Source organism: Diadema setosum, chromosome 9 (assembly GCF_964275005.1).
Source record: "Diadema setosum chromosome 9, eeDiaSeto1, whole genome shotgun sequence".
NCBI lineage: Eukaryota > Metazoa > Echinodermata > Echinoidea > Diadematoida > Diadematidae > Diadema > Diadema setosum.
In genome coordinates, this window is record NC_092693.1 from 30,957,710 (window position 1) to 30,979,607 (window position 21,898).

The 21,898-nt window shown below is 41.7% G+C and overlaps 1 protein-coding gene across 1 annotated transcript in view; it reads left to right on the plus strand.

Moving 5' to 3' along the window:
* Positions 1-621: 621 nt before the first annotated feature.
* Positions 622-21,898, plus strand: part of LOC140233300 (serine/threonine-protein phosphatase 4 regulatory subunit 1-like) — a 22,332-nt gene continuing 1,055 nt past the window's right edge. The window contains exons 1-4 of the mRNA XM_072313411.1: positions 622-1,060; positions 10,116-10,239; positions 20,086-20,192; positions 21,303-21,445. Of these exons, the coding sequence (XP_072169512.1) occupies positions 1,021-1,060; positions 10,116-10,239; positions 20,086-20,192; positions 21,303-21,445 (414 nt within the window). The 5' untranslated portion in view covers positions 622-1,020. The remainder of the gene's footprint in view (positions 1,061-10,115; positions 10,240-20,085; positions 20,193-21,302; positions 21,446-21,898) is intronic.

The window sequence follows — 21,898 nt, forward strand, 5'->3', positions numbered from 1 at the left end:
TACTTCCTGCAAAGTTTGAAATGCTGAAAGAGTGTGTGTAAAACCAGTAAATCGAGGTTTGAATGGCCTTCGTTCAGTACAGGGATAAGGGTCTGAGAAGCAGACTAGTTTGCTAAGGGGTCAAATAGCCTACTCAGCTGACCTCATCAGCTGGGTCACGCTACCCAGCAAGCATGCTGAATCTGGTCTTGCCGCCAAAAAATGAAAGGGCATGCATCTTGTGTGCAGGCAGGGCATTTTTATTAGCGAGTGGTGCAGCCGAGGAGACTGCATGCTGCTTTCCCTTTTCAGCCCAGGCTCTGGCGTGTGCCTGTATAATAAGAGAGCGCCTGGCTTCCAGTATGAGCTCATTCTCAGTCTTGTGATCGTCTTGTGAAGGTGGTGATGGCAAGATTTTTTTCCTCTCCCTCCTTTTTTTTTTTTTTTTTATGTCGTCATGTCAGATGGAGCTTGGTGGCTGCAGTGAGCGCAGCACACTCCGACTTTCTTCCCACACATATGGAAGACATTTCCAATCGGTGGAAGGTGCTCGACATTGTTGCTGGTAGCGGTAGGTCATCTTGCAGCGCCGAAACAATCCCAGGCTGTAAAACGCCTGCAGTTGAGAGATTTCTGTGGGATAGGAGGTTTCCATTCCAACGTGGCAGGGCAGCGCCAACGTAACACGAGGCCGCCCATCTCGCTGTTGCGAGGGAGGGGAAGAACGCAGAAACCAAGATGGCGGATGCTCTATCTGGAGCCGTCTCGAAACATGCCTGTGGCCATACTCGGGAATATGCATCGCATGGTGGTTCGCTGCCGGTAACCTGCAGTGAATCTGTAATGCATGCTGTTGTGAGTACCTCGCCGTGGCACAGTGCCGTGGCTGGCGCACCAACCTATCCCTCCTTCGCCCCTCCATATTCATGACATGGCAGTGCTGGGCGGAGGACCACATGTTCAGGGGGCTGGGAGTGCACCCAGTCGCCACATGGCCCCACCGTTTCCTGTTTGCCAGCCACCAAGCTTGACTTGGCCTTCATGGTTCCAGCGGGGGAGACTCTTGGATTGGCTGTGTTTGGTATGTATCCCATATGTTCAGCTTTTTTCACTCAAATTTTGCCCCCCAAATCGTCACATTCATGTCAGAATCTCGACTGATATTCGGCCTATTCATTTCCATAACTAAAATGGATTTTTTTTTTTGCTTGAGTCTAGCCGTGGGAAAGTGTGTGATGGGTAGGAAATTCCATCTGTGTGCATATATACAGCCACTGATACCACGAAGCCCTTTGAAGCTCCATGCTGTTACTGCTTCCAGTGGTTATGGAGTGCTGGCTGGGTGATGAAGTTAGCACCTGTTCCCATCTGACATGGCCACTTTGTGCATATTCAGCAAAATGATGCCTCCATACGGCTTCCTACAGACTCCTATGCCTGGATGTGTCGTGTCTGTCCCAAGATGCTGATGTTGATGCTTTTTTTTGGGGGGGGGGGGAGGGAAGAACAAAAATGTGAAGGACAGAAGTTATGTTTAGGAATCGGGAGGTATTCCCTGCCCTTATTTGATGAAATCATGTGGACCTGTTAGTTTGAGCTGACTTAACATCTGTCATAAAATTTGTTAATGTGTTATGTGGTTAATGCTCAGTCATTAAATCTACTTTGTACTACAAATTGTAGGTCATATTCTGGGACAAAGTTTCATTGTGTATTTTGAACAAGAGAAGCTTTTCATTTGTGTTTGCTCTCATTCTCTTTTTTTTTTTTTCCTGAAATGTATGAAAATGGATTTTAAAAGCCTTGTCTACTACTCTGTGACTGACAGAGTAAAGTCTTTTTCAATTTTCTGTGGTTACAGTGTGTGCATTGATCACCAGAGATATTTCAAGGCAGCCATCTCAAACAACAAACAGCCTTTTATTTTTCTTGCATGATTTTACAGTGTGTTATGTTGTTTGATGTAAATTACTTGGAGTATAAGACCCCGTTTACAGTGCGGGGCTGGGCCGAGCCGCGGCCGAGCCGCGGCCGAGCCCAGCCTCAATTGCGAGGCCGGGCCTCGCAATTTTGTCCGTTTACACTGCCGGGCTCGGCCGCGCTTTTGATTCAAACCTTTCAATATTTTGTCGTAGTGGCGCTCTGCTTGTAAACAAATGCAATTTGGTATTGTCTGGTTTTCAGACCCTTTGCCAAATGAATTCCGTGGCGACGAAGTCGCCGTTCGGGCAAAGGCCTTTGCCGAAGGAAAGAATCCTTTGCAGGACAAAACCACCTTACACTATACTAGTTTTCGACGTTGAGGGGGTAAATATTCTGAATAGCAAAATATACATGCAGAGGGTTTGGACGCCAGATTAAAATTGGCCGCGCAATTGGCCGCGCAATTGGCCCAGTTTGCGTTTACACCAAGAAAAGGCCGGGCTCGGCCGCGGCTCGGCCGCGGCCGAGACCACCTCCAGAGCGAGGCCAAATGCGAGGCCAATTTTGGCCTCGCATTTGGCCTTTTGTGCGTTTACACTGAAGCGGGGCTGGGCACGGCCGCGGCCGAGCCGCGGCCGAGCCTCGCACTGTAAACGGGGTCTAAGACTTGTATCCCTGGAATTTCGTTGCTCACTTTGTATGAAGCTAGTACGTGGGGAAAGATAGCTGAACTTGCCCAAAGAAAGGTTGAATGAAACAACCTTTCTTTTTTTTTTCTTTGTTTCCTTTTTTATTGTCTACACACACAACACACACACATATATGCACACATTTTTTCTTTTTCTTGTTAATGTTATGTGACATGCCATGCAATATATGGTTTCAAGCACACACACACACAAAGGATATGCACGCACACACACACACACACACTCATACTGAATGCACATGCATCATGCACACATGCCTGCATATAGATACACACAAATGCACACAGTGACTAATCCAGCTGAAGTTACCAGCACATGTTTCTGACCAACAAAGGAATTAAAAGAGTTAGTGAGCTAAGCCATGTGTATGCTAGTTTATTTGAGGTTTCTGGCCATAAGCTTTGTGAAGGGAAGCAGCACCCAAGCTGTGCTGGCGTGCAGTCAGTCAATCTTTCATTGAACCAATGACTTGAGTGCTTACCCATGCGTGGAATACACATCTCTCTACACTTCTTTTGTCACAGTGAAGGAAGGAACTTCTTTGTGTAGGGAAGTGCACACTTTGAGGTTTTCTGGCGGGTCTTTTTTTTTTTTTAATTCATACGTGGACAAAGCCCATAGTGCTTGCAGTTATGACCATTTTTTGGACTGGAGAAAGGGGAGACCACAGTTTCCACAACTGAGCAAACAATAGGCTTTCAAATATCCGAAGAAACACCTGCTAGAAACCCTAGCCCTTCTCCTCCTTTGCCATTCCTCCAGCGAGTGAACAGAGTGATTGGAGGAATGCTCCAAGTTGTGAGCAGCAGTATGTCTGTAGTGCAGTGCAGGGAACAGGCCGGCATGGAAAGCCGGCCGCATGGCAGGCACATGGCAGAACCCAGGCTGGGAAGGTTGGTCAGAGTGCAGTGGTGGGTAAGTCAGGGCGTGTGTGAAATCCAAATTGTGTTTGGATGTACAGCACTCAATTAACTGGACAGATGAGCTTTATGACAGCCACTTGAAACTGCTGGAATTTTCACAAGCATCCAGTAAATTTCTTCAGAGCAGTTGCCTACCTTTGACTTTTTGAGGCTTAATTTGTTGGCGGAAAAGAATAATTCCCTGTGATACAAACCTTTCTTTTGTGAAACGATTGCGCAGCTGTTGAAATGGTGTTATAGGGAAACTCGTGAAGCCCCTCATTGTGGTGAAAATCAGAGTGAAAATGATTGATTTTTTTTTTAAAGAAAATGTTCATACTTGTAAGCACAGGATAAAGGATGCTTTCCTCTTATTTTGCTCTGATCTGCAACTCTAATACTGTAAAGGTAGTTTCTTTCGCGGTGGTTTTTGCGCTTTGAGGTTGAACCGCGAATTTAACATCACGCGAAAATGTTTTGAACTCGTCGCTTGTTACAACGCTGTCATTACCGACCGCGAATTTAAACACACGTGAAAAAGTCGGCACTGATGGAAACCGTGAAAGTTTCTGTACGCGAAAGAAACCACGTTTACAGTAGATAACAGGACGGAATCGTTCCTTTGTTGTTAGACGATTGGCATGTTTGAAACTAAACTGCATATCAAAGAGTTGTGCAAGTTTTCATGGATGTATTGGTGGAGATCGTAAATGTACAATTAATTTTTGTGTTGGGTTACAGTAGGCACTCATACTGAAACTTAATTTGCAGATAAGTGTTGATCTCAGTTGTCAGTTAAGTTAGCCAGTAGTCGGACCATTCAAACTTGTCAAGATGCTTGGTCATTTATTGAGATTGAGACAGGGAAAGGGAGATGGAAAATGCTAGCAAATGCCAAGTTCATATGCTGAAAGCTAAAAAGGTGCACATTTATAGGGACCTATCATGTCTTGCCAACTTGATCCAACTTTATATCTGAATCAGTGAACTTCACCGCATTTCCCTTGCGACGCATGACCCACGAGCAGCGGACTGCATTGAATGTTTGGACAGATGCCCTACCGAAAAAAGAAGATCCAATTCATGAATTCCCCCTAGAAATATCCCCATTGTGATTTCAGGTTTTGTGGGCCATTCAAACAGTTGGTGCCAGCCTTCCTCTTTGCTTGGCTCATTTGTTCAGAAGTACATCAGGAAAAAAAACGGGGGGATGGGGTCCAATTCAAACTCTGTGCATATCTGTGCTGAGATTACACGTAGGGCATTACCTGATACATCATTCATGCAAATTTTCCTGGAGAATCTGAAGTGGTAAGCATGAATTTCTAATCACTTCACAGAATGCATCGTGCTTGATTAAATGTTGTAGGACATTGAGAGATTAAAACTTTGCCAGTAAATTTGCAAGTTCGTTATCGGTGTGTGAAGAGCATTATGTATGTTTTGTACCTTTGTTGAAGTGAATAGATTCCATGGTAGTTTTGAAATGTAATGATTATATGGAATTTATCCTTTTCAGATAAAGTAGTGGTAATGGAACTGTAAGGGCTTAAGTGAACTGTGAACTTTGTCATATTGTCTTATAAATGTTTAATTTATCCTATTTTGGGAATTTGTATCTTCAGTCATCTGTCCCCTGTTAACATTAGAGGACATGGACATAATATGACTCTTTCCATTCTTGTGGTCCAAAGTTTTATTAATGTTGCTCACTGTATTTTTGTATTTTGTAAAGCGAAATAAATGGTGAAATGTAGGCCCTATTGAAATTCCAAAATTACCACCTGCAGGAAAATCATCAGCCACCATTCACTAAGAGGACATTGCTGTATGAGAATGACTGTGTGAGATGTCAAGTAGAAGAAAGGAAAAATTCATGATTATATTAGGTTTCTTTGAAAATTCAGGAAATAGAATGTTATGCTTGCTGCTAACATGCTGCTTCTCAGAAGGAACTCCTGCTCAATTCAAATATTGGACTGGGACCAACACGTTGCTGGCTCCTTGTTCAAAGGATAAGAAAAGTTTTGGAGAACAGAGGTCGCATTCTTGTGGCATGGTTCCCACGGCCAGAGATGCAAAGGTCAATCAAAGGTCATACTGGAGAAAGGTTGGGGAGGGTAGATAGGGGCAAGACATTTTGATTTATTGACTTTTTACTTTCTCTGGCTGAAATCCTAACACCCCCCCCCCCCTTCTGTGATAAAGATTTGAAGAGCTTATAAAGTGTATTCTTGGAGGGTGCATTTTGCTGCAAGGTACTATAACAATTGTGTTTAGTTGAGCAAACTGGATTTTCCTTAGAGTTCAGCAAGTTTCAGATAGCTGGAGGAAGAGTCAGGGGTACTGGTAGGTGGTATTTTCAGGAGATGGTGTTTATTTGTTCACCCTCCTCTCCTGCTACCAGAGCTTTGCTAGCTCCCTTTCTCTTCCCTTCTCTCTTTTTTTTTTTTCTTCTCAGTGTCGCCCTTTTGTCTTTGTCTTTGAGACAGTCAATGAGGAACCCAAAGTTAATGTCCCAGAACCCGCTGTTGGCCTGACATAGAGCGAGTCTGCCGATGAATAAATCATGTCGGCAGCGAGGTGATATATAGATCGTTTCCCAAGACTGTCAGCGTCTGCATGTAGTACATCTCTCAAGAGTGCATAGTGTACTCCTCCTGCTGCACTACCTTCAGCACTCCGACTTGTCCCAACTTGTGATGCAGAACCTGTACAAATGTAAACCACCATGCTTGGATTTTCATTCTCTGGAACTTTGTTCAGCCATGTATAGTTTTTATTGAAGCCCCTCTGTATGTAGGGGCTTAAAGATCATCTATCGGTGGTCATACTGGGGTCACCATATGTGATGTTCAATCTCTGGTTAATGCACTCTGGTGCTTTTTTTTTTTAAAGCTACAGGAAAAAGCTTTGATATGAATAGTTTTGTGTGGAAGATTTTTTTTTGTCCAGTGTTGAATAATGCAGTGCTGAAAACATCTGGTGTTGAGATACATTGATATTACCATAACTTACACATTAATACATTATTGACCACTTTATACTACAATGTATTAGCCATAGTCTCATTTTAAAAGGGAAGATCATGTTAGTTTCAAAACAATTTCACAGCCTGCAAGTTTTGGTTTTTGGATCTCTTTATTCCAGTGGTATCATTCAGTTTGCACACTATCAAAGCATACACTTGAGAACAACAGCATTGCTTCAAATACTTGAAAAATTGGTATATGTATGCAATTTCATTGCACATTTCTCGTGTGCTGTGGGTTTTAGCTGGGTAGGGGTGGGGGATAGGACGAAGAGGTTACAGCTGCAAGAGTCTGATGAGGTTGTATGCGTAATTGTCTTCCGTGACCTGAATATTGGGGTGCAGCATATGTGCATCTCATCGCACTGTCGCAACGGAGCCCGTAGGGCCGCCGAAATTTAATCAAAAAGTGGTAACACTGCTGCACCTGTGCTTATCAACCATGCCTAATTATCCACTTTTGACGAGGGATTCACTGTCACTATTAATGAAGCTGGAAGGGAGACTGGTGTGGAGCAGCAGGGAATCACACCCTGTCAAGATGAGCTGCATCTTGGTCGGGGGGGGGGGGGGGGGGGGGGACTAGTGGAATTTTCGGCTCACTTCATACCTAGAGCTCATTCCATCCCTTCCTTTTAAAAGATGAGTGTAGCATCCAAAGAAGCAGCTATCCAAACACAAGAAGGTGAAGGACTCCTGTTTATCTTAAAATATTACACCATGCTTCAAAGATTAAAGTACCAGTAGGAAAAGAAGCTATCCCCCCATGAAAAATATGTAACACCATTCTCCAATGTGTCACCAAGTTCTTACAACCTACCTGTATACATGAACAATTACAGCCTACTTTGAGTTTTTGTGCTCATCACAAATCCAGGAAAGCTTGAAACTTTGTAGATGATGAAGTAAAAGATGAAAGGTATTTGTTTACGTCTTGGGTCTTATTTTTACTTTTAATGATTATTTTGAAAATTAACAAAGAAGTCTATCATGTTTATACTGCAGTATTGCTTAAATGATGAAAGTCATGCACACTCAATTCTGCATTGTATGGAGTTCAAGAAAAAATACCCAGATTGATAGGGAATTTGGAATTTTTTCTCTTGAGATTGAATTTTTGAACCAAGAAATGTTGAGAAATTTGAATCATTACTACTAGATGCATGAGATTTCATGAGAAGTGGAGTTGGCGTGCACTATAGTCATGTGTTCAAGGAAGTGATGAGCCTGGACAGACTCTTAAAGGGATGGTACAGTATTGGTGGAGATGAAAATTGGGCTTTTAACTTTTTGTGAGATACCAAGAAAACACTTATTATATAGTACAGAGCATACCATTTTAAGAGGAATTCAAAGTTTATTTGATGAAAATCGGGTTTGGAATGACTGAAACATCCAAAAACAAAGTGAAACAAAGTGATCGTCATAAGGTGTTGGTCCCACACTTTATTAGAATCGCTTTTTTTTTATATCTCGGCCATTTCAAAGCAGATTTTCATCAAATAAACGTTGAATTCCTCATAAAATTACATGCTCTTTCATATTTCATAAGAGGTTTCTCATTATCTCACCAAAAAATGTTAGAAACCTGAAATTTGGTCCCAACCAAAACTATACCATCCCTTTAAAAAAAGGAACAAACAAAATCTAGTACTGATGATAGCCTGCCTATTGGTGCATCACTGAAGAATCTCTTTTCCCTGTCAGAAACTGGCCAGGAAGGAAGGAAAGCCAATCAGAAGAAGAAGAAAAAAAAAATAACTAAAAAGACTGTTAAGCTGGACGACAAGGATAAAGTAACAGTGAGAGTAGGTCCTTATGGCTTTTCTTTACCACTAAACATCATGGAAAGTCTTGTGCATCGTATTGCATTGCTGCCTCTGAACCCATGCACAGAATATCCTTGGTTGTCCACATTTCACTTTCAGTGAGGTTTTGGTCCTTGTTTTATTCTCGAGATGGTTAAAGTATATTGTTTCAAAAAATAAAGATGTATGCAGATGTATGTAGGCCTAGTGCAAAACTTACTGTAAAAGTGGATATTTTCGCACGACTGATTTTTCGCGCTTGGTCGGATAAGAAGAGTCCATTCCGCGGAATCAAGACGTCAACTACTGGAATGTATGGCATGCAGAAATATTCATGTGCTTTTATTTTTGCGGTAGCTTCTGGTTGCGCGAAATGCGCAAAAATTTCAACACCGCGAAAATTTCCACTTTTACAGTATTCATACATCTGCGACCTTGTGACCTTGAGGACTACAATGAATTGCAAGGATTGTATGTTAATCAGTCCTGTTTAAGAACAGAAGTGGACTCCTGCACTTCACCTACTTTCAGCAGTGAGCATCTTTGGAAAAGGCGCTGTGAGTAGAAGCTGGAGTTTTTGGTCTGGACTGGAGCATCTATGCATGCTAGAAGCAAAAATTTCTCATGATTTATTACTTCCAGGACCATTTCTCTCTTGTAGGGATAGCCTGCAAACCTTTTGTCCCTCAATTTTAACCTTGCACATTTCTAAGGGAGTGTGTTAACCTTGAAACATACAGAGAAGAATGACAGGGTAAGGAGATAATATACAGTTCTTTGCCTGTGCTAAAACTGGGTCCCCACAGGAAAATCTTGGGAGACTGGTTCAGTGTAACTTACACAGAAACCTTCCTTCTCTGGCAAATTGATTGATTACTCAGCTGCATAGGTAATGTTTAAAGGTGACGATCAGGCATGTGCGTTCAATGCAGGGTGCTACAAACCTGCTTTCACTTTCAAGTACAGTATGCCAGGGGCATCTGAAAGTAGCCGATGGGCCCTAATGTGAATAGGTGGTAGGCTCTTGCTTGTTGAAAATCTGGGACTCTTTGCTTGATTGCCCATGAGGACAAGTGAGAGCAATGTCTTTGATTGTGGTTGCCCTGGAAGACTACATTGATAAAATGCAGTGCTCCTAAAGGCAAAGATAAACCATTGAATTTCTTTTGTCTTACTCGTTAGTTGTCATGTGCTCGTGCTATATCATTTCTGTTGGCAGAAATTGTAGAGGCCTGACAGAGAACCACTTGCTTTGTATGTGAAATAAGGCTCTCAAGCACTTGAATGAGGCAAGGTGTCAATTGTACGCAGAGTCAACCTCTCTAGGCTTTCTTCATTGTCTTTTCTGTTGAGGTGAAGACACCTTCACTTTACAGATTTATGGGCATTACTGTATAACCAACGTATACAACTTTCACAGATTAGAGCCAACAGCCTATTGTGCATCTTGAAACTTGTGCAAATTGTTGACTGCGAAGAATTTACGAGTAGGTTCCTATACTACACGTAGGCCAGCAGAACAGAAACTTTGGTGTGCATATTTCTTTTGTAAATCGCAGCTCCTCGTGAAATTGGCAAAAGTTCCATGTCCGTAAAAAATGCTGGTTTTACAGTACTTGATCGGTATGTCCACACTGTACATGAGACTTTGTGTGTGTGTGTGTGTGGGGGGGGGGGATGTGTGTTTTATCTCTGAAGTGTAGAGACAATGCCATCACATGATGCTTACCTATTGTTTTGATTCTCTTCCTGTGCCCTGCAGTGGAAGGGGAGGACGGAGAGGTTGGTATGGTCAGCTCAGCCATCGACACCCCATCGCAGGAGGAGGCGCTCTCCCCCCTGGCCAGGCTGCGAAAGGACATTCACAGCGACAATGTCTTCAACAGGTAATGATTCTCTTCTCTCTCTACCCCCTCGCCTTTAAAGGCACAATTTACCACAGGCAGATGAAACAAAAACCCTCCTTTAGTGCTTCAAAATAGTTCTAAAATGTGAGTTAGGGATAGAAACCACCGATATAAAAATTGGAATCAGTATAATTAAGGTTAAAGGGACTGTGCAGTACTGGTTGAGGTAGGGATTCACGTTTTGAACATTCCTAAGTCAAATAATGAAAAGCCTCTTATGAAATATGAAAGAGCATGCAATTTTAAGAAGGATTCAATGTTTATTTGATGAAAATTGGTGTTAAAATGGCTGAGATATCCAAAAAAAGTGCTAATTATAAAAGGCGACATGCCACAACTTTATTAGGATCCCTTTGTTTCACCTTGTTTTTGGATATCTCAGCCATTTCAAAACCAATTTTCATCGAGTAAACTTTTGATACCCCTTAGAACTGCATGCTCTTTGACATGTCATAGAGTGGTTTCTGAATATCTCGCAAAACGTTAAAAGCTAAATCCTCACCTCGACCAGAACTGTACACACCTTTTTTGTGAACAAGAGTTATAATGAAAATGTTTCTCGACTAAACCGTCTATACAATTATGGTTTATTGAGAAAAATAGTGATATCTCCTTATATTTCAGGCTTTATTGCAAAATTTTTGCATGGTAGTATATTTTGTGATACAACTAACCTACGCATATGCATCAAATGTGATATAGCAGACATTTTTAAAATCACTGCTCCCAAAGGTAAAGTGTACCTTTAATTGGGGGTGGGGGGCTGGCAAGCTTGTATGGTGATATGGGGAAGGGAAGGGGCAGGTGTGGAAAAAAAAAAAAAGATAAGAAAAAATGATAGGAAATCTCGGTACCTTAGTACAGACCATGTACACTGTACAACATTTTTAGTTATCAGTGGATGCGTTTATTGTCTTCACTTGAGAACAAAGCACACACAAACAAGTAGAGCTTGATGACTCAACTATTGTATGTGCTTTCATCATTAAAGTTTAATCCATAACCAAACCCTCCCCCCCCCCCAGAAAAAAAAAAGAAACAGAAAACAAGGCGTCTAATCGTTCACAATATGGAGTAGCAGGTGGATGATATGAATATTTGAAGTTGCCCTTGGCACCTTGATAATAGTCGCAAGCCTGCGTGAATGTGAAATGTTAAAAGGATGGGGACAAGAATGGAAATGTCCAACTAGTGAGGAAATTAATTTGGCTGCATAGAGTGATGTGATATCAACACTTGGGAGACTCGCACCAGAGCAGAGTGCTAGTCTTGTTTGTATAAAAACATTTTCTTTTCCTGTTGCTGCATTGTTATTGGTGTAGTTGTTCCCATTCTCACAAGCATGTGATGGAGGTGCCAGTATGGTGGCACCCTGTAATCTTCTGCCTCCTCTGCTTCCAGGCTATAATCCCATAGGTGTTAAGGTCCGGGTTGCTGTTGTGTTATGAAGTCTCCTTTCTTTCTCTGTGGATAATGTTTTATTCCCCCCCCCCCCCCACCATGCTAAAACATGTTTGTTGTTTTCAGCAGTATCCCGCAATATGGCCTTCCATTTGGAGATGGTACCAGGACTTTTTCTTTAAACGTGAGCCATAGCATTGTATGTAGAAACTCCCCTTTGATTTGACTGCGGTTTTTCAGAAATGAGGAACAGTATAATGGCATGCCAATATCACCATGGGATGTTTTCCTGCAAATTCTATGTCATAGAGTATAGTTATCGGCAGCTTGAATACTTCTTTGGGGCATGGTAAACCTGCCATTCAGGATCATCAATATGAATTTAAAGGTATACACTACAGATGAATTTTCTTTCTGACCTGTCTGAAAGGAAGTAGATATCTATGCTCTAAGTTGCTCTACAGCAGAATTATGTGGCTCAAGGATCGTTGTACTAGTAGTGCTGTTTTGGAGCAGTTTTAATATGAGATTCATACAGTACTTGACCAGAAGGTGATTACCAGCCCCTCCACCTGAAATACAATTCTAGAATGTGTAATTGATCCTAGAGTACAAAGCCAGGAATGTTGGAAATTTCCATCACTGCAGTCACATGTTCCTTGTTATAGGTTTTCTGGCATTATTATCTGGTAGTTTTATTCCAGTATAGCTGGTAGGGCTGAAACACTGTTGATGCAGATTGAACTGCAGAATTTGGTTAAAATGTAGCAGTCCTATTTTTTACAGTGTAGGCCTGTTAAGTACGGCTGATTTTGCTACAACACGCATTTCCCATAGGCATCTATTTAGGGTGATACTTCAAACTTTGCATGAAATATGCATACAAGATTTGAGCGTGAATTGTAATGTGAAATATCAGCAGTCTCACAGGTGTGTACTTTTCATGTTACCGGACACACTTCCTGTTTCCTTCTCATTGGAAATAATTAGGAAATATGAATACTAACCAGAAGTAACATGGTATTTTGTAGACAAGAATAGTACCATGTGAATCACCCTGGTATCAACATACCTTGGTAATTCAACTGATCATGAACTTGGGTGCAGTGAGGACAAGTAAAATACCACCAGCAGGGGCTGAAAACTGTGTGGGCGCATTTGAGAGATAACTCATTTTCCCAGCATACAACGGGTTCCCACTCATCTGCGGCTGACATCCTCCAACTTGCTGACATCCTCCCCCAGTAGGCCTGCCTCAGCAGCAGGCCCATTATTACACGATCTCTTGCACACTGGTCTTGTCACAACTTATTACCACAGCCCCTCAGAATTACAGCAAGAAGGAACAGGGATGAACAGAGGAAATATCTTGTGCTTTTACCTTTTTTTTCCCCTGCTCCCTTTTGCCAACATCTCTTGTGCACAGTTAGCAGTTTGTATTTTCATGCATCAGTTTGTGCAACCCAGTGGTATTCCTGATTTGAAGGTCAGAAAGTAAATTTCGTCCAGAGTTTGTTTGTTTGTTTGTTTCTTTTTCTTTGTCCCCTCTGAACTACCTGTCAGAACCCTCTGTGAGTGTTATGCACAAGAAAACAATGGTGTGAAAGGGAAATTATCAGACCTTTTTGATCTGTCTTAGTGAGACATAAAGATCATCAAGCATTTTAACTGGACATTAATTGATTTCTGGTTGTTTTACATTTGTTTGGGTTGTTTGTTTGTTTGTCTGTTTTTTTTTTGGGGGGGGGTGGCTTAAAGGTAGGAGATACCTTTTACTGACCTCCCAAAATACAGCAAAACATTAAATATGAACCTCGGGGGACTTGTTTAGGCCACTGCTGAGAAATTTGGAAGTCAACAGTTATCTACAATTTGAATAATGCACAAAACTCAACTACTCAGTAGTTCTGTGTGTCAGCCACACTTAAGCCTTTTTGTTGCAGTCTTCTGTATTTTTATCTATAAACACAAATCTAAAAGTATAAGAGCTGATGTAATAACATATAGAGTGTGGGGCAAGAATGTATATAGAAATGTTTGTAAGTTTGATGAACTTTCTTCACAAAATATACATGATGGACACACATGCAGTGCATGGGTCTGCAAAGGTAGCCTAGTAATGTACTGGAATTTACGGTGAGCCCCGAAAAAAACTCAATTCAAAATCTAACGGTCAATAAAAATGTACTAAATGTTACCTTCCACTTTCAATACTTTATGGGAGTTTCTAAAATGATACTCTCTTCAACATACCACTGTATTTATACAACTCTTCCTTTGAGGCATGCAAATGGGATTCCCTACCTTTAAGAAGGTATGGGTTTAAGAAGTTTGAACGCATGAGAAATTGTAATAGAAAGCTGAATTCAGTGCAGGTTAGAGTAACCACCAACATTACCAAGTTAACCAGTCTTTATTTTTATTCCCTGAAGCAGAGATATCAAGTATCCCAAAATATGGTAAAGGATGAAAATTACTTCAAACTAAGAAATGCCAAGAATATTTGTGACCCGCTACAACAAAAGAATCCAAAAGTCGGGGAGGACAATTTTCTGAAAACGACATGACATTATTCCCTTGCTCTTCCACTTTAATTTCATATATAACGTGACTCCTGAAAGTACTCTGTTGCGGAGATATTGATGATTTTATTTGCCCGTATCGAGTGGTTTAGGAAATCAGCGTTTCGAGAAAACCACCTTTAAAGTTTTCCTTCCGACGCTATCATGATCAGAGCAAGACAGTCTTCACCACTTGACAATAGAAGGTATGCTCCTAGCAACCTCCACAATGTTCATTCAAGCTTAGCGCCAGCGGTCTACGCACTGACCAATAAGATGACACCCTCGTTGCTAGGGGCGGAGTCTTGCTGCAGCGCTAAATCCAAATCTTTGGACACGTTTCTGTTCCGTTGAACATGTTGAAAGTCAGAAAATCATGGCCCAGAAAAATGCTATTTTCTTGCCTTTCCTTTGACCATTTAGGTTTGAAATTTCGGCAGATGATAGATGATACATTAGACTACAAAATTATGCAAAAAACAGAAAACCGAAAGTTTTGTCCGATTTTGATGATCTGACCACAAACTCGATTTTCTCGGCTCAGCCGTCAGCAACTTTAGGATCCTTTTGTTGTAGCGGGTCACATTTTAGTTGTTAGAAAGAAAAAAAACAAAAACTCATGTTTATCCATCCAATAGGAAACTTAAGAATAAATGCTTGAATGCTTTATAAAAAGTTGTATAATTACTGAAGTGCTTCTCACTTCTTTCTGTTATTATATAATTATGTTGAAATATTTTGTCATAATTACAGAAGTTTATGGTACTTAGTTTTGATTGAATACCAAATAAAAATTAATCTTGAAATGGCAGAGGAATTACTTCCTTGATTACTCAGTATCTCTCTTTTGAAATCTGTTTGCATGCATGGGCCGTGCTTAAAGGGGTGGCTTAGTAGACCCTGTTGGTTGTGGCGAGGATTCAGCCTTTAACTTTTTGCCAGATACTTGGAAATCACTTTATGAATTGTTAAAGAGCATGCAATTCTTGGAGGAATTCAAAGTTTATTTGACAAAAATTGGTTTTGAAATAGCTGAGATATCAAAAACAAAGTAAAACGAAGCGATCCTTATAAAAGATGGGTCCATAGCCACTGTTAATCATAGAAACCACGTGATGCAAACTTTACCAATGGTTGCTTCAATTACTTCCAAAAACAGTCTTTACTGTTTGTGCATTTTGCTCATTGCTAGCTTTCATGTTAACAGCACTTATATTAAATGAAAATGCTGTTGAACATACGGGACAGGACTCTTTTATGTCCGCTACACCTTTGAAATAATCTTGTGATTCACCTTCACGTGGAATAGGTTTGAGCAAACTTGGCCTACATACATGACAAGGGTGCTCACTGATCCACATGACTTGAGAAAAGAAGGGGAAGAATGTGTGAGGAAAGGGAGGGGGGGGGGGGGGAGGAATTTCACAGGAGCCTTCTCCAGTTCCAGCCTAAAAAGCTGTAATCTAATCACTCAGTCATTTCACTGGGGTACATTCCCATAAACCACACAAAAGGCAGGCAGTGGGAAGAGAATGGCAAATCACCAGGCCATCTGCTGACCTCTAAGGGGTCATGACCTGAAGAGGTCACGCTGAGATTCTAGCTCCCCTGTCTGCTGAAGGACTTTCCCATTATTATTTTTTTTTTTTCCCATCTACTGCATCTCCAATTACTCCAGAAGGGGGTGGGTATGGTAAGTTAGCCTTCTTTCAGACTCACGGATCATTGAAAAGAATCACACAACTGCGTAGATCCTTGCTGTAGGGAATGTGTTTCGTACAAAAGCCACATAAGGCGTGTCTTCATCAGCCCGAAGTTCAAACTAGCGGGACATTTTTCAGTCTTAGAAAATAGCCCGATAGAGCGAATGTGCGTCTTCATCAGCTCTAATAGCCTACTTCGGGAAATTAGTCCGAAAATTGACGCATGCGCACTTTGCATCATTACTCTGCCTAGCTCGCTGTTCGAAAGTGCATTTCCCGCTCAAAATCTCCTACAACACCGTATGTACGATACTACAACCAGGGAGGTGAGCAGTACAGCAGATTCTCTCCAAAGGGATATTAAAGGGACTGTACAGTAGTGGTTGAGGTGGGGATTCATGTTTTGAACATTCCTAAGTGAGATAATGAGAAACCTCTTATGAAATATGGAAGAGCATGTGATTTTAAGAAGGATTCAACGTTTATTTGATGAAAATTGTTTTTCAAATGGCTGAGATATCCCTAAAAGTGATAACAATAAAAGGCGACATGCCCCAACTTTATTAGGATCTCTTTGTTTCACCTTGTTTTTGGATATCTCAGACATTTAAAAACCGATTTTCATCAAATAAACGTTTGATACCCCTTAGAATTGCATGCTCTTTGACATCTCATAGAGTGGTTTCTGAATATATCGCAAAACGTTAAAAGCTAAATCCTCACCCAGACCAGAACTGTACACACCCTTTAATAACGCTACTCTTCTGTCCAGTGACACATCTTATATGAAATGAACGAATTGCATGATAAACAAATCCAAAATACACACAATCTGCAAGAATCTTTAGCTAAGGTAGAGTGGACCAGAAGAAGTTTACAAAAAACAGCTAGCATGCACGGAATCACCTCCCTGGTTTTAAAGATGTCAACAACAGTAGGCCTAGTACACATGTGATCCTTGAATACGCCGTGAGTGTATGCACTATACAGAATCACTATAGCTTTTACATGCGCTTTCAATAGCCAGCTGGCTAACCAGAAGCGTGGAGGGATCGAGAAAATTTCGGGCTGATGGAGACGCACCCGAGATAGCGCGCTATTTCACGAATTAGCGCTCTAGTTCACGAACTAGACCAAGATTTCGGGGGAAAATTTCCCGATCAAATAGCGCGCTATTTGTGTCTTCACTACACAGATAGCGTGCTATCTTGACATCGGACTAGTTTGGTAACCGCAAGATAGCGCGCTATTTTGAAACTTCGGGCTGATGAAGACACGCCTATAGTGCTTGAAACATCAAAGATACAATCTGTTTATTTGTAGAGGAAAGTCATTCTTTTCATTTTTATCAATTTTTGCTGATCAAACACTGATAATGAAGGGATTTAGTTTACTCTCTTCTCCCATTTTTCCCCTGCAGGGCTCAAGCAAAGAGTAATTTGGTGAAGCGTATTAGACACACACATACACACACATGTGCTCATGTCAATGTACACATTTATGAAATCTTTTGAGGTACATGTATTGCTTTGCAGATGCTTCTTCCTTTTTTTTCCTTGGGAATTCTTTCTTTTCCTTTTTTTTTTTTTTTTTTGGGGGGGGGCTTTTTGAGTGTGTTGTGTTGGTTGTTTTTCCTTTAGTCAGAGCAATTAGTTCGAATTGATTTGATATTGCATGAGGCCAAGTTCGAGTGGGGCACCATCATTCATCCTATCAGAGTTGTGACTCAACTTGTAATGCTATTCTCTCAAATATAGGTGAATGTGAGCTGAACACTTGTGGGACTGTATTGATGCCGTTCTTAGAGTTTCCTCTGGAAGTTTACTGAGTCTCCTTTCTTAACTCATCTTTTTTCGTTCTCTCCATCTCATTCTCTTACTGCACACTTGGTGTTCCTTGGGTTCTCTTAGGAGGGGAGGCAGGGCCCCCTTGCCAATCTTTCAATTGGATCGAGATCCCGGTTGCCCTCCAGCCTGGGATTATTCTTGGGCGATGCCTCGGTGTTTTTCCTAGGTCAGAGGTGTCTGCATGTGTTGAGGGGGTCCACAGAAATCCACCGACAATGTTTGCAGAGTTTTCTCCCTTATTACCCTCGAAATGGGAAAAAAAAAGAATAAAAAAAGCTGACTATAAATATGTAGGAAATTGAGTTTAACCACCTTATTGCTTGTTAGGTGTGTGTGTGTGTTGGGGGGGGGGGATGTTTGTAAGATTACTGGAAGGTTGAGTTGGTTTTCTTTACAGTGTGAGCATTTTCTTACTTGTCCTGTGCGGGAGAATTTCTTTGCAATGCTGAATATAATGTGACTCACGATTTTCATCTCTGAATAAAACAAATGCTGGTATTTTTCTTGACTCTCATCTTCCATGTTAAAAATGTTCAGCTCATAACTCCCCCCCCCCAACTTCCTTCAAATTTCATATGCTGGCATTCAGAGTTGGTTAATGTTCGTAAAGTTGGCGCTTGCCCTCTGTAATCTGTTTAGTCTGCGAGCATCAAAATCTTATTAGCTGCCATAGATTCTATTTAATCTCCTCTGAGACATTTCAGAAGAGAGGTTACAGTATGCAACCTTTTTGGATACCAAGTACCGTACATCTTTGCAATAGCCCTCAAGATGTGTAGTGGCTCAGGCTCTCCTGGAAATGCATTTCGGTTAAGTATTGGGCAAACACCAGACATGCATCGACAGTAATCCATCAGAGGTACACAGATTTGCGAGTGCAAATATGGAGTCATAAATCTGGTGTTCAAGTGTATAAATGCAAGCAGACATAAATCATCTTTGCATCAAACCACATAGAAAAAAAAAAATATGTGAATAAATGTATAGAGTGATGAATGAACTTCACAGAATCAGATATTGCAACCCTGCCATAATTTTTGTGGGGGAGAGGGGAGGATTTATTACCAATTCTTTTTCACTTGTCAGGTTTCCTTTGAGGCTCCTAATTGATTTGATGTAATGTATACGTTCATTAATAATAAGACCCCGTTTACAGTGCGGGGCCGGGCTCGGCCGCGGCTCGGCCGCGGCCGAGTCCGGCCTCAATTGCGCGGCCGAGCCTCGCAATTTTGTCCGTTTACACTGCTGGGCTCGGCCGCGCTTTTGATTCAAACCTTTCAATATTTTGTCGTAGTGGCGCTCTGCTTGTAAACAAACGCAATTTGGTATTGTCTGGTTTTCAGACCCTTTGCCAAATGAATTCCGTGGCGACGAAGTCGCCGTTCGGGCAAAGGCCTTTGCCGAAGGAAAAATCCTTTGCAGGACAAAACCACCTTAAACTATACTAGTTTTCGACGTTGAGGGGGTTAATATCCTGAATAGCGAAAGATACAGGCAGAGGGTTTGGAAGCCAGACTAAAATTGGCCGCGCAATTGGCCGCGCATTTGGCCCAGTTTGCGTTTACACCAAGAAGAGGCCGGGCTCGGCCGCGGCTCGGCCGCGGCCGAGACCACCTCCAGAGCGAGGCCAAATGCGAGGCCAATTTTGGCCTCGCATTTGGCCTTTTGCGCGTTTACACTGAAGCGGGGCTGGGCTCGGCCGCGGCTCGGCCGCGGCCGAGCCTCGCACTGTAAACGGGGTCTTGGTGGGTGTGAAGTCGCTGCTAGAAAAGGTTCTGCCACAACATTTTTTTTTCCCTCGATGACTTGTCCTTATTCAGTGTCCGTGCATTCTTTGATTTGAGTACATATGTGGCACTGCAAATGGGAGGTAATACTGATGATAGTGTTGATTATGATGGCAGTCACATTGATAACAATACCAATTCACTGATAATGATGAATATAAGAGTAGAGTAATGAGATAGCAATGATGATAATCATCAACATCATAATCATAATCATGATAATTAATCCCCCACACTTCCAAAAGGAACACATTGTATTAAGCTGATAAGGAAAATGCATACAGACATAAAAATAAAGTATTAATAGGGCAGATACACAGTGTATGCTGTTGTAGAAACTGAAGAGGACACAGCATATTATTACATGATCTTTTTCTTAGATAAAAATAAGTGTATTAGGTGAACTGTATTTTTGTTTTGCATGTATCTGTTGTTTGTTGATGTATTGACTTAACCTGTCTTCATCCTTTTTTGCCCTTTCCTCCTCCTCCTTCCCCTCTTCTTCCTCCTCAATCCTCCTCTACAGACAAATGGGAGCCAGAAGCCTCTTGGATACCTTGAGGTCGGTGTGTGATAACGACGAAGACCGGGATGCTGGACTGGAGGCTATGAACAACCTGTCTGAGGATATTGGTAAATACCATGTTAGGCTACCACCAAAGCATTCTTGTGGTGCAAACATGCGCTGCATACGTGACCTGTGAAACAACAGATACATAACAGGCATCGTATGTTCAGATAAACTTCCGATATAAACTGCTGCTGCTGCTATGTGGAAGACATTTTTTTCCCCCTGTTGGGGTTGCCTCAAAATGTCATGCTGTAATTCAGTTCATGAAAAAAAAAAATTTGATTGTCTTTATATGGTATTGTGGACTACATCACATATTTTATACAATTGTGTTGGTGCATATACTTATTTGCTGCTGTGATATAGTTTTTTATTTTTTCTGTCAGTTGCCCCTATTGTGCTGCAATGGTTTGATGAAAATTGCCAGTCTTAATTGCACGTCCCTCCCTTACTTCTGAGGCTCTTAATTTCCTACATGGATGCAGAGATGATATCGGTTGCAATATTGAATGAAGCATTCTAGAAACCAGAGCCTGTTCAAGAGCCTTCATGCTGAGTTGCTGGTATATATATGTACTGCAACTAAATCCATACAATTTTTTTTTTTTGGGGGGGGGGGGGGGGGTGGGGGGATGGGAAAGCAGGCGATGCAATATCATTGCAGATACTTAGTGCATTCTGCTCACAATGCAGGATGGATGGCCTACTAGTATTGGCAGTGTTTCATGTGGAGTGTCTGATTTTTTTATGCTTCTAGGGAGATTTTGAAAGAAACATCTTCAGTTATTACATAGCCAGGCACATGTACAAACCTAGAATGTTTGCACAAATGGAAAAGTGCTCTTTCGCGGAGGATGAAATCAATCATTTCAGTCAATCGGAATGCTTGTTTTACTCAAAATATGTTACTTTTTACATACAAAGAGCAATCGGTTTCCCTTGTTATAGGGCTGTTGGGAATCTTTACACGAGTGTTAAGACACTTGTCTTGCAGATTGGGCAACATGGCCATTTCAGGCCCAGAGCTGTTCAGAATGCCCATGCCTGCCGTGTACGGGCAGAACAATGCTGCTTTGTGCCAGTCAACATGGTCATTTCGGCGGCAAATTCACACGTGTCTCTCTCATCCCGTTTCCATTCCCCCCCCCCACCCCCTTCTCCGTCTTCTCCAGAGCCCATGGTCCGTGCGGAGCTGATGGAGCAGATTCCGCATGTGGCAATGCTATGCCATGAACACCAGCAGCTCTTTCCTACGACCATCCAAGACTGCATCCTTCCGACCGTGGTGCGCTACCTGACAGACACGAACAATCAGGTAAGAATTTGACATTCGCTAGAGGAACCCCCCTCCCCTCTCCCTTCCTCCTCCCCCTACCCCCTGAAGTTAAGGTGAAAGAGACTAAAGAATGTTAGGAAGCTGTTCAAACCACATTGCTGAAAATTGACTAGAATTATCCCATTAATTCCTTTGTCTTTGTATTATAAACTGAGGATGCATCGTGAACATGGGGGGGGGGGGGTGGAATAAAATTAAACAAAAAGAAAGTGCAATATTACGATTACTTGTTTTCCAAAACAAAGGAGTGACACATGTAGCTAATGTCATATTTGTGCTGTTACACTGGCTATGTTGGCAATGCCTATGACAACCATGTCTTGGTTTTGTGATATTCAGGCAGTAGTGAATTTCAGATTGCTTTTAAATGATCTAATTTTTTTTTCCTGGAAGATACCCTTGTGCAGTTTGCTTTCATTTCATTATACATTG